This window comes from Crinia signifera, chromosome 6 (genome assembly GCF_055691185.1).
Source record: "Crinia signifera chromosome 6, ASM5569118v1, whole genome shotgun sequence".
In the NCBI taxonomy this organism is placed as follows: Eukaryota; Metazoa; Chordata; class Amphibia; order Anura; family Myobatrachidae; genus Crinia; species Crinia signifera.
This window is the reverse complement of record NC_139222.1, coordinates 189,223,581-189,240,901: the sequence shown is the minus strand read 5'-3', so window position 1 is coordinate 189,240,901 and position 17,321 is coordinate 189,223,581. Positions and strand designations below refer to the sequence as shown.

The following is a 17,321-nucleotide window of genomic DNA, read 5'->3' as shown; positions in this document are numbered from 1 at the left end:
TATTAATAGGTTGAAAAAAGATGTACGTCCATTAAGTTCAACCTTTCCTTGGACTGTTAGAGCATATGGTCTAGATATTATATCCCCATTTGAGTTGTTTATTTTGGTACTATTTATGTGTATGGTAAAAATGATGATTATTAATTGTACCCCTACGTATGTTTGTTTGTTTGTTTTTTCAATAAATGTTTGTCCAAAATGTATTTTCAATGCATTTATTGTATCTGCCGACACCACCTCTTCTGGAAGAGCGTTCCAGACTTTTACTGCCCTGACCGTAAAAAAGCCTTTCCTTCCCATTATATGAAATCTTCTCTTCCAGTCTGAGCACATGCCTGCATGTTCTAGTCTCTGTACTGAAAGTAATAGGGTGCCTGACAGTTCATTATATTGGCCCCTTATATTATAATAATAATAATAATAATAATAATAATAATAATAATAGTTTACCAGTGCCTTGTAGAGTGGCACAATTACATTCATACCCCTAACTTCCATGCTCCTTTTTATACATGCTGGTATCTTGTTGGCCACCAGCTACCTGCGCTGGTGATGCAGGAGTATGTGGGGTGTGCAGCTTTTATAAGATGTAGGACAGCTCTGTAATAGTGGCCTGGTCTTTAAAGAGAAAAATCATTGCTAGTAGCATCACTCAGGCAAGATTGAGGTTTTATAACCTAGTTTGTGCATATTAGACAATTTAATTAAGGGGAGGTGTAAGATCTAAAATGATAAAATGGGTAAATGCCTCATGTAGCCTAATAATATAGTATTTTATTTTTCAGTATTTTTCCAAAAAATGTGTCCCCTTTTTAAGATCATGGATAGCTGAAAAGGAACGTCTCTTTAACCAACAGTAGATGAAGCACGTCAAGACCAATCATTGTTTAAATTCACACCAACATTATTGCCTTATATGTTGCGGTTACGGTATACATGATAGACAATGTCTAGGTCGACAGTCATATGGTTGACCACTAATGGTCGACAGTGACAATTTCACTTTAAAAAAATGAATTATGAAAAACTCACGTCGACCTTGCCTCTGTCGACCATAAGCTTAGGTTTTTGGCAGTGTCGACCTAATGTAAGGGTACTTATGTATTTTCCGGGCGCCCAATTAGCTTACGTAGGTAGGCATACTGAAATCGCATCGCACGTTTTTGCTGTGTGATTCGATGCGATTTTACGCCCCCCCCTCCCTGTTCACCCCAGTATCCACGCCACCCCGAAGCGTGGTGAGGGGTGGCGGAACGTGTCCTCCGACCTTTTCATACCCCACCATCCTCGTTGGCGTGGAGTTGATTTTATATAGTGTGGCGAGCCGACGCGGAATACATGTAAAATAATCTGCGTCCCCTCACGGGTCGCGCTGCGCTTGCCACGCTTCTGGCTCGCTACGCTCGCCACACTATATAAAATCAACTCCACGCCGACATGGATAGTGGGGGTATGAAAAGGTCGGAGGATGCGTTCCGCCGCCCCACGTGGGGTTCGCTGCGCTCGCCACGATTCGGGGTGGCGTGGATAGTGGGGGGGGGGTGCCTAATAATTCATTATATGTCATACAAGTGTATAGCTAATGTAATGGCATTGCTCCCTATAAAATCGCATGCGATTTTGCGGGAGGTGTGATGCGATCCGCCGGGGTCAAGAGAGCAGTGAATAAATTACATAGGAAAATCGCATTGCACGGCCCATAAAAAGGCACATGCGATGCGATGCGATTTCTTACGCAGAAAAGCCCACTAAGCAAATTGCTTAGTGGGCACCCGGCTACGACATAAGTACCAATGTAAGTTATGTTGACCCTTTTTAGGTGTCGACCTATTCGCAGTTGATCTAGTGACTGTGGACATGTCTATGACTGTGGACATGTCTATCCACTGACTGCATACCTCTGGTGCTGGGTGTTTGTGCCACAAATAAACCACATTAGTAGGTTGTGATGAAGTGGCTTGAATTCACTTGGCAAATGACTGCAGCTGCTCATATGTATTAGTGTCCAACGGCTGGATTTATTTCTGTTGTTGCCCTGAGGATCCAGCCACGTGCCCCGTAGTCCGGTGTACTGTATTAGAAAGGTTTAGTGATTTGTTTAATAAACAGACTCCATTTCACATCGGAGAGTATATACCCTGGAGTTTGGAATCTGTCTCCAGAACAGAATAGATGTCTAACAAAATAGATACAAATATCCCTGTAATGGGATTGTTTTGTCAGACTGGAGAGGACAAAAGGTTTTCTTTTGTCTTTGGTTTATCAGCAGTAAATGGGAATAGAATCACCTGTTGAAAGGATATTGAGTGTAGTTACAGTATATTTGAACCTATCTAAGCCTTAAAGGTGCCTCGACACACCACAATCAGGGTAGCCCAATAAACGTCCTAATGGGACTATACCAGGGGTCATCAAACTATTTTGCTCTGAGACCCCATCAGACAATAAAAATAATTACATGACCCCAGCAAGTTACTGTAGACGGTCATCACATCACATGTGTAGTCAGCAGACAGCACAGGCATGGAAGCATTGTGGAGACACAAAATGATGGGAGGAGTCTAATATACCATAACCCATTACATCACATGTATAGTCAGCAGACAGCACATACATGGCAGCATTGTGGAGGCACAAAATGATGGGAGGAGTCTAATATACCATAACCCATCGCATCACATGTGTAGTCAGCAGACAGCACAAACATGGCAGCATTGTGGGGACACAGAGTGATGGGAGGAGTCTAATATACCATAACCCATCACATCACATGTGTAGTCAGCAGACAGCACAAACATGGCAGCATTGTGGGGGCACAGAGTGATGGGAGGAGTCTAATATACCATAACCCATCACATCACATGTGTAGTCAGCAGACAGCACATACATGGCAGCATTGTGAAGGCACAGAGTGATGGGAGGAGTCTGATATACCATAGCCCATCACATCACATGTGTAGTCAGCAGACAGCACATACATGGCAGCATTGTGGAGGCACAGAGTGATGGGAGGAGTCTAATATACTATAACCCATCACATCACACATGTAGTCAGCAGACAGAACATACATGGCAGCATTGTGGGGGCACAGAGTGATGGGAGGAGTCTGATATACCATAACCCATCACACCACACAGGACCCACAGTTTGAGTACCGCTGGGCTATACTTATGAGTTTGGAAATAAAGTGGGGTTTTATGGCCCAATTCATCCCTTAAACCTGCTTATAGGCCCAAAATGATTGCCTATTCCAATTCTGATCCAACTACAGTTCCTCAAGAGTTGCATTTATAAATACATAGGGGGGTATGCAATGTCCCGCTGCTATTTCTGACGGGCAAAATAGAGGCTGGGCAGCATTGAAGAGGGATCACAGCAGAACGAGACGACTTTAGAAGCGGTCAGGCCCGTTCTGCCAATACCGGCCATGGATTGTCGCAATCCCGGCCGCAGATCGACAATCCACGCCCCTTTTGCGCCGATTGGCAGGTGGGATTCAATGATCTGCTATCAATCAGACCTCGAACGGGCCAGGATCATGGCTGTCGGGAGGGATCAAAAAAGGGGATTCGATCCAACAAGTGACCTTAACACCTCTTGTGTTTGGACACAGGAGAGCACACACCTAAAGGAGCTGATAAGGTCACTTGTTTGATCGAATCCCCTTTTTTGTTTTGATTGGATCTAATTCTTACTTTAATCACAAGGGGACCATTACTTACTTTGGAGTTTACCCCTATGTTTCTACATGTGAAAATCATTTTAAGTGTGGATACATCATGAAATGTATCACATTTGAGACGAAATGCGTCGGTTTCTATTGTGATCCAAAGAAATTCTGATACAAGATTCAATCTCAAGACGAAGTTTGATTTGTTTTAAATGTTTAAAAAAAATGTTTTTTATTTGAAAAATACTTATGTCGACTATGGTCTTATAAAGTTAAGGAAAGACAGGAATCACCTAGTAAGTTGTATAAGGGCGCTATATAACACTATTGTCTGTGATACATACAAATAAATTTACATTGACAGTAACGCAACGGAAATCTAAGCGCTATAATAAATGACAGGTGGTCATGCGTGGAGGGGGTGGGTGACCCTGGATCGGGGTTCCCGGTTGGTGGGGCTGTATGGGGGTCCCGATTCAGGGTATCGGGAGTGGGGAATGGGTTGATGTTCAAAGCTGATTACCGGTTGGTACAGGTGCGGCGTCCCGCTTGCCTGTTTTTGTAGATATGCCCTCTGATGTTATAAGAGGTCCGCGGCTTGCAGGAGCTGGGTGGTGGGTTGCGGTTCCTGACTGTCAGCCCTCTCGGAGTCTTATCTAGGTAAGCAGTCTGTGCAGTGAGTCTGGGGCTGGCCGGGGTCGGGGTGATCGCCTCGGTCTGGGCGCTCCGTGTATCCGCTTCTCGGACCAGCTTGACTAGTCAGGTGTTCAGCTGTAAGCCCTCTACCTTCTTAGTCAGTTAGCAGCGGCTGGGGATGTGGAGCATCTGACTGAGACCGTAGGCGGGAGTTAGCAGGTGTGCGCCCCCCGCCCCCCCCCCCCCCCCCCCCCGGCGCTCTCCCTTCTTCGCTCCACTAGCGTCTTCCACTTCCGTCACTGCAGCCGGCTTGGTGACTGCTCCGTGATGCCTTCTTTAGGTCCCGCACTTGTACAGCTGCTTCTCCGGATGTTCTATCTTCCCGATGTTCAAGTTTATTCTTTAGGGAGATCTGTGCTTAAGCACCTCTAGAGCGAGATCATTCAGCACACTTCGGGGTGCACACATACGATGCACCTGACGCAGTGTGCTTAGTGATCTGTGCCGAGCAGTATTTTGCCTATTCTTATAGGCAATACCCTCCGATCTAAGCAGGAAAGACAGTGAATGGCCACGCTATAGTGTGTACACATGGGGCGATCTAGTCAGATCATTTATAAATAGAGGTTTAATCGCCCCTTGTATGCCCCGTTACTTTAGAGTATTTAATATTATTATTGTTGTACGGACACCATGATTTTTTTTTACGTGTATGTAAAAACCTGCTTTTCTGTGAAGTATAGTATTCATATAAAAATAGTTTAAAATAAAATTGTGATAAACTTCCATTTGTGACTGAATGGTATTTCTTTTGGTCCTTAGAGCTCTGTGCTGAACAGTAAGCGGGCAACAAAAGTTTGATTTATTGCTGTACTTTGCGGAGCAAAATAAAAGACTAAATTGTGCGCTTTACATGAAAATTTCTGCAAGAGATAGTCACAGTTCCTTATCTCATGTGACCACAGCTCCTCACATTCGTGCGCTCAGAGGTCAAATGCAATTGATTTAATTGACTTTTCAGTGTGTGACAGCGTGTAAGGAGACTGATTCTGTTAGCATTCCCTTTGGAATGTGTCTGGTGGTGAATATAAAGTGTTTCTCTATCGGATTTTAAGTTTATTTATTCCTTGACATAACCACTTGAATTATTTCTGTCATAAAAGGAACAAGCATTTTTTTTAGGCGATTAAAGTATATCTGTTGGTAATCCCAAATGGAATTTGAGGATTCTGAACTGAGACTAAATATTCTACTTCTCTATTCATTAGGAAAAGCGGTCACTGAGACTAAATATTCTACTTCTCTATACATTAGGAAAAGCGGTCACTTTAATTTGTAGGCAGAATACTGTATTGATGCATCCATATTTTCCCCAAAATGGTTGCTCTCACTCAATGTTCTAAGCAATCGAATGCAGTTCAGGAGCCACAGATTTTCAAACAGGCCACAGATTACCCTTAATCAAAGAAACACACACATGTCTGTAATACAGGGGTAGATTTACTAAGCTTGGTGAAGTGATAAACTGGTTTTTATCACCGGCCAATCAGCTCCTTCCTGTGAAGGCTTGGTTTGAAAAATGACAGGTAGGAGGTGATTGGCCAGTAATAAAAACCAGAAAGTTTATCACTTCACCGAGCTTAATAAATCTGCCCCACAGTACCGTAGTTAATCAGGAGGCATTTTAAACAAGTGATATAACAAATTGATTAGACACTAAGAGGGCGTATTCAATTCTGGATTGCGACTTTTGGAACTTTCCGACAGTCGGAATCCTGGCCCTTTTTCGCCCCACTCAGCAGTTTTTTGACAGGCGGAACATTGACGAAAAAGGGACATGACATCGAAAATTGCCGTGAATTGTTGAGATACAGCCGTGAATTCATCAATCCACGTCTGTTTCCAATAAAACAGATCTGACTGGTTTGAAAGCCGAATCTGTTTGGTCTAGATCCGCTTTAAAATGGCAGCACTGAACAGGCGGCATATCGCCCTAAGGGGGAGATGTAGCAGATGACAGAAAGAAATACAGTACCAGCTTATTACTGTCATGTTACTGGCTTTGTTTACAAAGTTTAGTTAGGAGCTGATTAGTTTGTACATCATCTATCTCGGAAAGGGATAAAGCCCTTTATCCTATCATGGCTCAGAAAGGGATAAAGCCCAAAGCATAGCTTCTGTCCTTTATCTAGCATACGTACTAACCATCCTGATTTATTTGATACAGTACTGCTTTTCAGACACTGTCCTGCCTTCCCATCTGCAGGCTGCAGTGTCCCGCAGGGGGGTGGGGGTATGGTTGGCCCTTTTTTCACCTGCTGGTATGATTAGCAGCTGCAAGTAGAGTGAATAGCTGCAGGTGGGCACCCCAAAACCAATTGTAGTGCCCCCTAATTCTTAAAAAAGCTAATTGTTGTTTGGTATGTTAAGATGGTGTGTTAATTTTCACTGCATTTCAATACATGGTTTATGCAATGAAAATGTCACTAATCTGTGCTTCCACTATGTTTTTGTAGTAAGTCTGCTTGTTTTTGTTTTCTCTTCAGTTCGAACGCCATGATCCAGTGGATGGTCACATCACCGAGCGCCAGTTTGGCAGTATGCTCCTGGCATACAGTGGGGTGCAATCCAAGAAACTCACTCTTATGCTAAAGCAGCTGAAGAAACGTTTTAAGGATGGAGAGGTGAGTTCTGCTGCAATTACAGAATGACTGTGGTACCATGGTTACTGCTGTAACATTCTGGCTCTGACACAAGGCGGTCAGTGATTCAATAACATATATTTGCATAAAAAGGTTTAATAGAAATTTAAACTAAAACATCATAATTTCAGTTTCAGCAAAGTAAGGGTGTAGTTTTATGTATAACGCAAGCCAATCCCGGGGCTTTTTTTTTTTTTACTCAATTCCGATACTCAGGTTTAAGAAACCTCTCCTGGGATACCTAAGATTGTGTGGGTCAATTAAATAAGTAATGGCTGCTCGCCACCCCCCCTCCCCCTCAATAACATAGTTCCACCACACACATAAAATAATATACATATCATTATCTCATTGTCCAGCCATACAGAAAAAAAATTAAAACTCAGGGCCAGGCATTGACTGTGTGACTGTCATTTGGCAGGGGCAGAGTGGCACTACCAGGGCAGACCAGGCAGAGGCAGGATTACAGTAAGTGCAATGATGACTAAGCAGCGCTAAGCCCCTACCTGGCCACAGTCTGGACTGGCGCAGCTACAGTGATTAACACTGATACAATAAACAAAAAAGGTGTGGTGTCCTGAACACCACCGAATTTTTGGCACTTGTATGTATATATTTATCCAATCAATTTGGGTGCTTAGGTATATATATATTTTAAACGGTTGATGAAGTGCAATAGTAACGTATAATGGTATTTGTAGTAGTAACGTATAATAGCCTGCTGCAAGTGGCCAAGAAGGACTCGGTAGGTCCTTCAATAGCAGGGAACAGACAAAGAAAGGTAGTATTTTGTCACTGCGACCTTGCGTAATACTTCGATTTTATTTAATTCCGATTCATTTGTTGGAGAAACCTTGTCTGCATCCATACAAATTAGTTAATGCGTGATAATTTATGTATGAAAAATATATATATTTATATTTCTTTTGTGGAGTACTATAGCAATACTAATCCAGTCTGTGTCATTCTTTGTCGCAATATAGAGACTTATGTTTTTGGAGGTAGCCAATCACATGGTCGCCAGTGACCATGCCGGCCATGTGAAATGTTGATTATTTCAGGATTTTTGACAGTCAGGGGAATATTCTAATAGCGGTTGTAATTTACTACTGCTAATAGCCAATGCTGGCTCATAACCAGAATTATGCTTTGCATGACTCAGGGTTAGGGATCAGAGGAACACATTCACCAGAATTTGTGAGACCGTAGCTGTAACCTGGAAGTGACGCTCACATTCAATACATGCTGTTCCTTGACAACACAGCCGCCAGGCTGCAGAAAGACTCAAAACCTCAGAGAGATGGCTGGAACCTTAGGAGTGGCCAAATAAACTGTTCAGTATGTTCTGAAGGGAAACAAAAAGCATTGATGAGCTTGTCAATACAAAAAGGCTTGGATGTTCGCAGAAGACAGCAGTGGTGGATGTTTGCAGGATATTTTCCATGGTAAAGAAAGACCCCTTCACGACATCAAGCCAAGCGAAGAACACTTCACAGGAGGTAGACATCATTAGCCAATTATACCATACAAGAGAATACTTCTTGAGATCAAACACAAAGGATTCATTACAAGAAGCAATCCTTACATGCAGATGTTCTACATACTGTATATGTATTCTCCATGCGCTACAAGACACATTACACACAACACTTGCGGTGACTCGGTAGCACTTAGGGCCGTATTCAATGCGGCCGGCGAGGTGGTTAAATGGCAGGGATCGGCGAAAACAAGCGATCCTCGCTGTTTAACCCCCGCCTCGGCCACTTACCCTATTCTACATTCCAGGGGAATCCTCGCTGTCAGAGGACGGTGAGGATTTCCTCCAAACAGGTTGCGGCTAATGCAGGGAGCCCGTATCCAACCTGCTCCATATCCCACGCTGTATCACAAGGGGCCTTATTCTGGTTCACTCTCAGAGGCCAATTCCTTCTCAAATGGCCAAAACCATGTGCACTGCAGGTGGGGGCAGATGTTACTTGTGCAGAGAGAGTTAGATTTGGGTGGGGTTTTACTTCAAAGTGAGATCTATATTGCAATGTAAAAGTAAAGCAGTCAGTATTTTCCCAGCACAGAAACAAAATAACTCATCCAAATCTAATTCTCTCTGCACATGTTACATCTACTCCACCTGCAGTGCACATGGTTTTGTCCATTTGAGAAGAAATTTGCTTCTGAGAGTGAACCAGAATAAGCCCAATATCCCATACCCTGTGTGTAGCTGTAGTGGAACGTGGACAAGTGGCACTATGTGGACACATGTGAATAATGGACACTACTATGTGGTGTAATGTGAATTGGTACTAATATGTGGCCATGCACCTTCACCATGAAGCCATGCCCCTAAATTTTCAGCATGTGCCTTTGGCACGCACTGTCCATATTTTCAGTATGGGGGCACACAGCGCAAAAAGTGTCTAGTTTTTTTTAAATATTGTAATGTACATACTGTATAATAATTATGGTAACGCTTCATAAAACATTCTCAATCTTTGTTTATAATTACAACTATTAATGGCATGTGGTCTCCTCTACACTTAACTATATTGGTCTAAAGAGGTTAGAACCCACATTGGTGTTAAATTAGTGCTGCTCTCAGTAATTGCAAAATGTATCATTTAAAAGAAACCCAGTATACCTGTGAGAGAGTAACGAGGAGTTGTTAAAGGAAGAAAGGTGCTTATATTTGGTCATTTAGCATATTTACTTTGGCTTTTGCTTCTGGCTTTCAAACTAATGCAATCACATTTTCATTTCAGCTGATTCAAGAAAAATAATAAAATATATAATAATAATAATAATTTCCTATATATATATTTGTTTTTCAGGGCCTGGCATTTGAAGAAGTGGAAAACTTCTTTACCTTCCTCAAGAACATTAATGATGTGGACACTGCATTAAGCTTTTACCACATGGCAGGAGCTTCTCTTGATAAAGGTATGGCCGTGGTTATCCGTGTCGGGGGATACTTCATAAATAAAGAATAGAATCACTTCATAAATCCATGGCACGCACGTGTCCAGTGTGTCAGGGATCATCATGTAGAATGACATGACTTGCCTCTCTCTCATTTAACTTGTGCATGTAATATTATTACAGTGACCTGGTCTACATTCATTACAGAAGATCTTTTGTATTTCAGGCAATAACCAGTATTCAAAGCTCTTGATCTTTTCACAGAAAATTCTATTCACTGTATTCAGTGTTCACTGTTCGCCATGTTAAATGCACCCCATTTTTTCATACCCCTACTATCCAACTACGCATGGCGTTGATTTTATATAGTGTGGCGAGCGCAGCGAGCCACCGTGCCCGAAGCGTGGCGAGCAGATGCGGTCTCATAAGAAAAAACGGGAGCCCAGATATTACATAAGTACCGTGAATGCCAGACAGTTCTCTGCTTCATAGTTGCTGCAATTCGCTGGTGTATTTCAGTGGGGTTTTGACTCTATTTTGCAGAGAGTGTATTCAATGCTAGGATGAAGAACTGCTTTCACCATGATTTTCGCTGAGTTTCATCATTTTGCATTTAACATCTTTTTAAGGTGAACTGAAATGCGTTCTTTTAAAATAAAGGTTTTCAATTTATTTTTGGGGGGTAAAAAAAAAAATCAGATTTTCGTACTGAAGGGTCGTACTATTTTTAGTTAAAAATATGCAGCACATAAATGTATTTGAATTTATTTTATTTTTTTACATGACTTAAGCAGGGGACGGGGACCCGCTCATTATTATTCACTGCGCTTGGTCCCGCTCATTACATATGCATGGAGCAGGACCAGTGCAGTGCTCCTCACACCCCCCTGCCTGCCCTGTCTCCTCTCTCCGTCACAGAAGACTCCCCGCCAGCCCCCCTCCTCCCTGCCGTCCCCCCTGCTGCTGTGTGTGGCACTGGAAGGGAGGCTGCCAGCCCCCTGCCTTCTGCCGTCGTCCATCCGCCATGGAGGTTGATTTTCGTGGTCAGGGGCAGCGAGCCCCTGACCAGTTGAATAGGGTGGAAGAGGGGCTGGCGGCAAAACGGGGACCCGGAGAATAACGTTGTGCTCACGGTGAATCCAAAATGCTGTGCGCTCGCCATATCATTTAATATGGGCCAATGACTAATGGAATGGGCAACTGATTAGTGACAGTGTCTTGAGAACCAAGTTTGAGAACCTGTGACCTAATACATGGTGCGGTGCGAGCCACTTGGTGCTAGTGAGCAGCCAAGTCCCGTAAGACGCTTCTTGTGCTTTTTTGCATTTAAAATGCATCTTCCACGCAATACCACGAGATTAAGATGCACCAAGAGACTGCTTTAATTAATTTGACATGTGGCGTTGTATGTCCATTTGCGACTGAATCTGTATACGGAATCTAACGGAAGTTAGCGTGAAAGAAAAACGTACCTGCTGTATCATAGCACTTGGGCTAATATGCATATTTAGGTAGAAAAGATGTTTGGCTTCTAGCAGAGTCTTGCATGACATGGGCAGGGATTTTAGTTCATTATTACTTGAATATTATAAAACATAAGCTATTGGGCTGTGGTTTTGAGAAAAGTGTCTATCTACAACCTCTGTTCTGAGCACCGTTGGACACCATACAGTACTATTATATTATTACAACATAATGCATATTATTACAGATTATTGCTAATCTCTGCAATGAGCATGTATAATATGATTTAAATCAGAACAATTCCATTTTTGTTGTAAATAATTCTCCCTTTATATATTCCTTTATGAGGGCTGTTCATATGCACAATATAACTATGCTATTATTGCATTATTTGCCAGTATAATTACTTTTATTGCAGAATCAGCTACAAAATTCCCAACAATAATAATTTGTCTTTATTTATTCATTGGACCGTTGTACATACGGGGTATATGTAATAGGGTATGACTTTGCCAGCAGTGCGGGATGCCGGACGATCTCAGACTTTTTTTTTTTTTACAAGGCAAACTATTGTATAGGTTGGTTTTGCCTTGTAAATGATTGCAGCTTTAAAAAAAATGCCCGATAATAGCCTGCATCCTTCACCCCTGGCAAACTCAGACCCAATTACATATTACCCCGCCAAGCTAATACATATTGGTAATTTTCTGTTTCGCCACTTACAGTATGCAGGGGCGGATCCAGGATAAAATGACAGGGGGGGCACCATGATAAAAAAGGGTTTGGGTGGGGGAGGGGCGGTGTTAGTGGTGCCAGTGTACATGCTAAGAGAGCGGCAGCAGAGGGTGGGAATGGAATTAAAAATAGGCCCTGGCATTTAAAGTATGCAGGCCCACCATGGCGACAAAAGTAAAGGATGTAGTTGTGCGCGCGCCAGAGGCGCGCTCCGGAAAAGGGTGTGTGGCCACTTAACAGGGTGCATGTCAACACCATATACAACTTCTACACATTATGCAACAAAATACTAGACCCCATTATACTTGCCCCTTACACATGATGCCAAATGGAATGAGCCAAAATTCAAATAATGCCACATGGATTGTGTCAAAATTCACATAATGCCACATGGATTGAGCCAAAATTTACATAATAACACACACAGAATTGAGCCAAAATTCACATAATGCCAAATGGATTGTGTCAAAATTCACATAATGCCACACGGATTGAGCCAAATGCATAAAATGCCATACGGATTGAGCCAAAATTCACATAATGCCACACGGATTGGGAAAAAATTCACATAATGCCACATGGATTGAGCCAAAATTCACATAATGCCACATGGATTGAGCCAAAATTCACATAATGCCACACGGATTGAGACAAAATTCACATAATGCCACATGGATTGTGTCAAAATTCACATAATGCCACACGGATTGAGCCAAATGCATAAAATGCCATACGGATTGAGCCAAAATTCACATAATGCCACACGGATTGAGCCAAAATTCACATAATGCCACACGGATTGAGCCAAAATTCACATAATGCCACACGGATTGGGAAAAAATTCACATAATGCCACACGGATTGAGCCAAAATTCACATAATGCAACATGGATTGAGCCAAAATTCACATAATTCCACACAGATTGAGACAAAATTCACATAATGCCACATGGATTGTGTCAAAATTCACATAATGCCACACGGATTGAGCCAAATACATAAAATGCCATACGGATTGAGCCAAAATTCACATAATGCCACACGGATTGAGCCAAAATTCACATAATGCCACACGGATTGGGAAAAAATTCACATAATGCCACACGGATTGAGCCAAAATTCCCATAATGCCACATGGATTGAGCCAAAATTCACATAATGCCACACGGATTGAGACAAAATTCACATAATGCCACATGGATTGAGCCAGAATTCACATAATGCCACACAGATTAAGGCAAAATTCACAATACACTTCATAAACAGGGACATTGTCCACCAAAGGCTCGCATTAAACATTTACACCATAATGTCCATTACACGTTAAGTTACACGCCATTATGTCCATTATGTGTTATGCCAAACACCATAATGCCTATTAAAAATTATGCTACATAAGTGCTGCTTCTCTACATGCTCATTGCCAAGGGTTCTATGCACATTGCCAGAGGTTCCATGCTCGTTGCCATGTGGGATTACATGCTCATTGCCAAGGGGGAATACATGCTCGTGGTAAATGGGGGACAGCCGCCGCCAGGCAGAAGTGATATCCACTGACAGTGGCAGAGCCTGGCTGTATTCAGAGCACTGCAGGTCCCGGCTATTTGAAATAATACCCCTTTCACACCAGAAAATGCATTCCCAGGTTGGCCCCTTTTAAAATGCAGCCTAGTCCCTGCATTTTCTGGTGTGAGGGGGAGAGAAAACCACCCCTCCCCCCTTTAACCAGTTATCTCATTTAACCGGCTATATCTTCGGAACCAACTGACCCATTTACATGAGAAAAGTATTATACTGAAGAACTTTTGAGTGGGCTTTGAATGATTTTGGTCCAGTGAAACTGGAACGTTTGGTTCCAGAGTAATCTGCCCTCAAAGAACATGAACAGCCATGAAATTACATTTCAAAAATAAAAAAATCGGTTTACACGCAATATCTCTGGAATAGATTGACAGATTTGGACCAGCCTGGTATCATATTGAAGGCCCAGCAATTTGGAATTGAATGAAATCAAAGCTTCTGTGATGCCAGGGAGCGAACTGGCAGCCGTCGGAACTGGGTGGGGGTCGGAATTGACGGGTCCCATATTATCCTATGGGGAAAAAACGTTACAGGTTTGCCAGGCGATATCTCCGGTTCCCGGGGGGCTAGGGACACAGGGCTGGGCTCGTTGGAAAGCCCTGGTCCTCAGCTACAAAATAAATGACAGGGGGGGCACGTGCCCGGGTGCCCCCCCCCTGAATCCGCCACTGACAGTATGTATGTTAAGTAACTTAATTTTAGTAACAAGCAATTACAACAGTTTAGCTTGACAAAACATATACATCTTTATTATTACTCCCATTAACAAGTTCTTTCATATCTAGTTGCTTTGACACTTTAGGTTGCCAATATATGTTACAAATCAGCTGGTTTTGGAATAGGGATTTTTCACCCTTTATTTCTATAAGAACTGCTTAGAATTCTCATTACAGCACTCGAGTTGCAACATCTTGCTATTGTAATTGTGAATAGCACAGTGCAATTCTAGCACATACTGTAGTACTTTATTTGTAGCTAAATCTTATCCGGAAATTGTCAAATAAAATGATTTGGAGAAAGAATAGCGGCGATCATAACATAACCTAAGATAGGGATCTAGAGAATAATGAGTCAGTTAAGATACAATGTTAAGTAAATTGAATAGGGGTAGCGGAAGAACAAGGTAATTATTCAGGGAAAGGAAATAAAATGACATAGAGGAGGATAATGAAAACGCATCAGACTTCTGGCTAACTGCAGCTATATTCTATGATTTGGAATTTAGAGGTCTTCTTCAAAGGTAGGTAAAAACTATTCACCTCTTCAATACGCTGCTTTCACCCAACCAGCCCCAAAATGAAAGCAATAAATAGGTCTTCTTATATCCAATTAGCTATTATTAATTTCTTAGAGCCCACATTTAATAATAAAAAAAAATTCTCATCAAAACAGACAGGTTCAGCGAAACCTGTGTGTTTCCGTGGCAGCAGCTCCGTTTTCAACTGAGGCAGGTGAAACGAAATCCCCGATAAACTGCAGCTTGCTCTGGCTTATCAAAGCTAATTGGATAGCCCCTGGGATTACAGGGGCAGATTTATTAAGCTTGGAGAAGAGATAAACTGGAGATAAACTGGAGATAAGGCAAAAGGAGATAAAGTGCCAGCCAATGAACTGTGTTTGAAAATGACAGTTGGGAGTTGATTGGCTGGTGCTTTTTCTCCTTTTACCTTTTCTCCAGTTTATCTCTACTTCAGGCTTAATAAATCTGCCCCTCTGTTACCTACAGTACATTTCAGAAGTTAATTGGATACCCCCCAAAGTGCAGAAAATTCTAAAGCGTAGGGCAGTATTGAATCCCGGGTCACGACTGTCAGGCCGGCCCAACAGTTGTGACGCGGTCCCATTGTTGGTCCACTCGACTGCATCTCGGCAGGCGGGATTTAATATCCCGCCTGCTGAACGGCAAAAAGTCAGGTCTGTTCTGCCGAAATGCCTGATCAATGCTGTTAGGAAAGACAGCATTGAATAGGCACCCGCTGCTCAGGGCCGGCGCAAGGCACCGGAGCGCCCCAGGCGAGTCGGGGTGGGGGCGCCCCGGTGCGCGGCGGGGGGGGTGGGGGGGTGTACCTGTCCTGCTGCGGCGCTGTGTATTTAAATCTGGCGGCGGAGGCAGCGGGGGTCCCTGCAGTCCATTAGAAATCACGAGCGCTATCCGCCGGGCTATGCGGAAGCGCTTCTAGTGTGAAAACACTGGCAGCACGCTGAGATCAGCATGCGCCGTGCTGCCAGAGTTTTCACACTAGAAGCGCTTCCGCATAGCCCGGCGGATAGCGCTCGTGATTTCTAATGGACTGCAGGGACCCCCGCTGCCTCCGCCGCCAGATTTAAATACACAGCGCCGTAGGACAGGTACCCGGGCGGCACAAAATGCCGCCCTCCAGTGGCCGGCGCCCTAGGCAAGTGCCTAGATTTGCCTAGTGGTGGCGCCGGCCCTGCCGCTGCTATTTCCCCATCAGAAATAGTAGCGGGGATTGAATACCCCCTTAGTCTTATGAATTTGGTTTTGTGTCAGATATATTATTTCTTGGTATTTTACCATAAATAACACTTTATGCATATTTCTGCCACTGCAAACATTGGACCGGATTCAGATGTGATCACTGCCGTGCAGATTCACACAGTAGCCGATTATCTATAGAGTGCACATGCGTACAGCCTGTGGTACGCATGCACGATTCCTGCTAGTGAAGAAATCCTGAGAGTCAGGCAGTCTCTCTCTCCCCAGCTTAGCACACGCTGCTTAGTGCTGTGTGCTGGCTAAGCTGGAGAGAGAAGCAGCGATCACACCCGCACCCTGCCACTTAACATGGGTATGACCACTCCCACTCTTTTGGTCACACTACCTCATTTTACCGAAGCCCGGCAGAGCTGTTGGCGCCCTTGCTGAGCAAAACTTTTTTTCCACAGGTATGCAGACCTACCTGATTCACGAACCCTCAGCCAGCTTCTTTCTGTTAATGAATAGTGTATCCATAGGTTGTGTAGTGTGGTAGGCACTCTGATTAATGGACAGTCACTTACACTGGTCATGCTCATACATGCCAGCAGCTATAAACTGTTCTTCATAAGCAATAGCAAGCAACAAACGCCTGTGTCTTTGTTCTGCCTATGTGCTTTCCTGAGTGGGCAAAATAGAACATTAAAAAGGGGCTAAATAACAGTGACTTTCTTTAATGTAAGATGACAAAAAAAAATCTATTAAGCATTTCTCCAGGCACCTAGTGTGTTACACTGACAGATTTATTTGGTAGGCTGCCACCTTTTACCCTGAACTAGCACATTGATGCTCCATCCCTCCTAGTGTTGCTGTTAAATATAAGCTCAGATTGATGACTCTGTCTGGACTAGTTGTTTTGGTGATTTGCTTTTCCGATTTGTCTAAAAACTGAAATCCAATACGCACACACGCGCAATGCGCACACATACACGCCCAATACACACACCTCTGTCGCTCAATATGCACGCATGCCAAACACGCACACATGCCCAATAGGAACATACTCACGCACACATGCCCGATACATAAATATGCCCAATGCGCACACATGCCTCTGTCGCTCAATATGCATACATGCCCAATACGCACGTATACGCCTCTCTCACTCAATAAGCACACACA

The 17,321-nt window shown here is 43.2% G+C and overlaps 1 protein-coding gene across 2 annotated transcripts in view; it reads left to right on the top strand.

Annotated features, from left to right (window-relative positions):
* The window catches only part of MICU1 (mitochondrial calcium uptake 1), a 235,671-nt gene that overhangs the window by 162,094 nt on the left and 56,256 nt on the right, over nucleotides 1-17,321 (top strand). For both annotated transcript variants that reach the window (XM_083148442.1, XM_083148443.1), the window contains 2 exons: nucleotides 6,854-6,991; nucleotides 9,835-9,943. In XM_083148442.1, coding sequence (XP_083004568.1) covers nucleotides 6,854-6,991; nucleotides 9,835-9,943 — 247 coding nt within the window. The remainder of the gene's footprint in view (nucleotides 1-6,853; nucleotides 6,992-9,834; nucleotides 9,944-17,321) is intronic.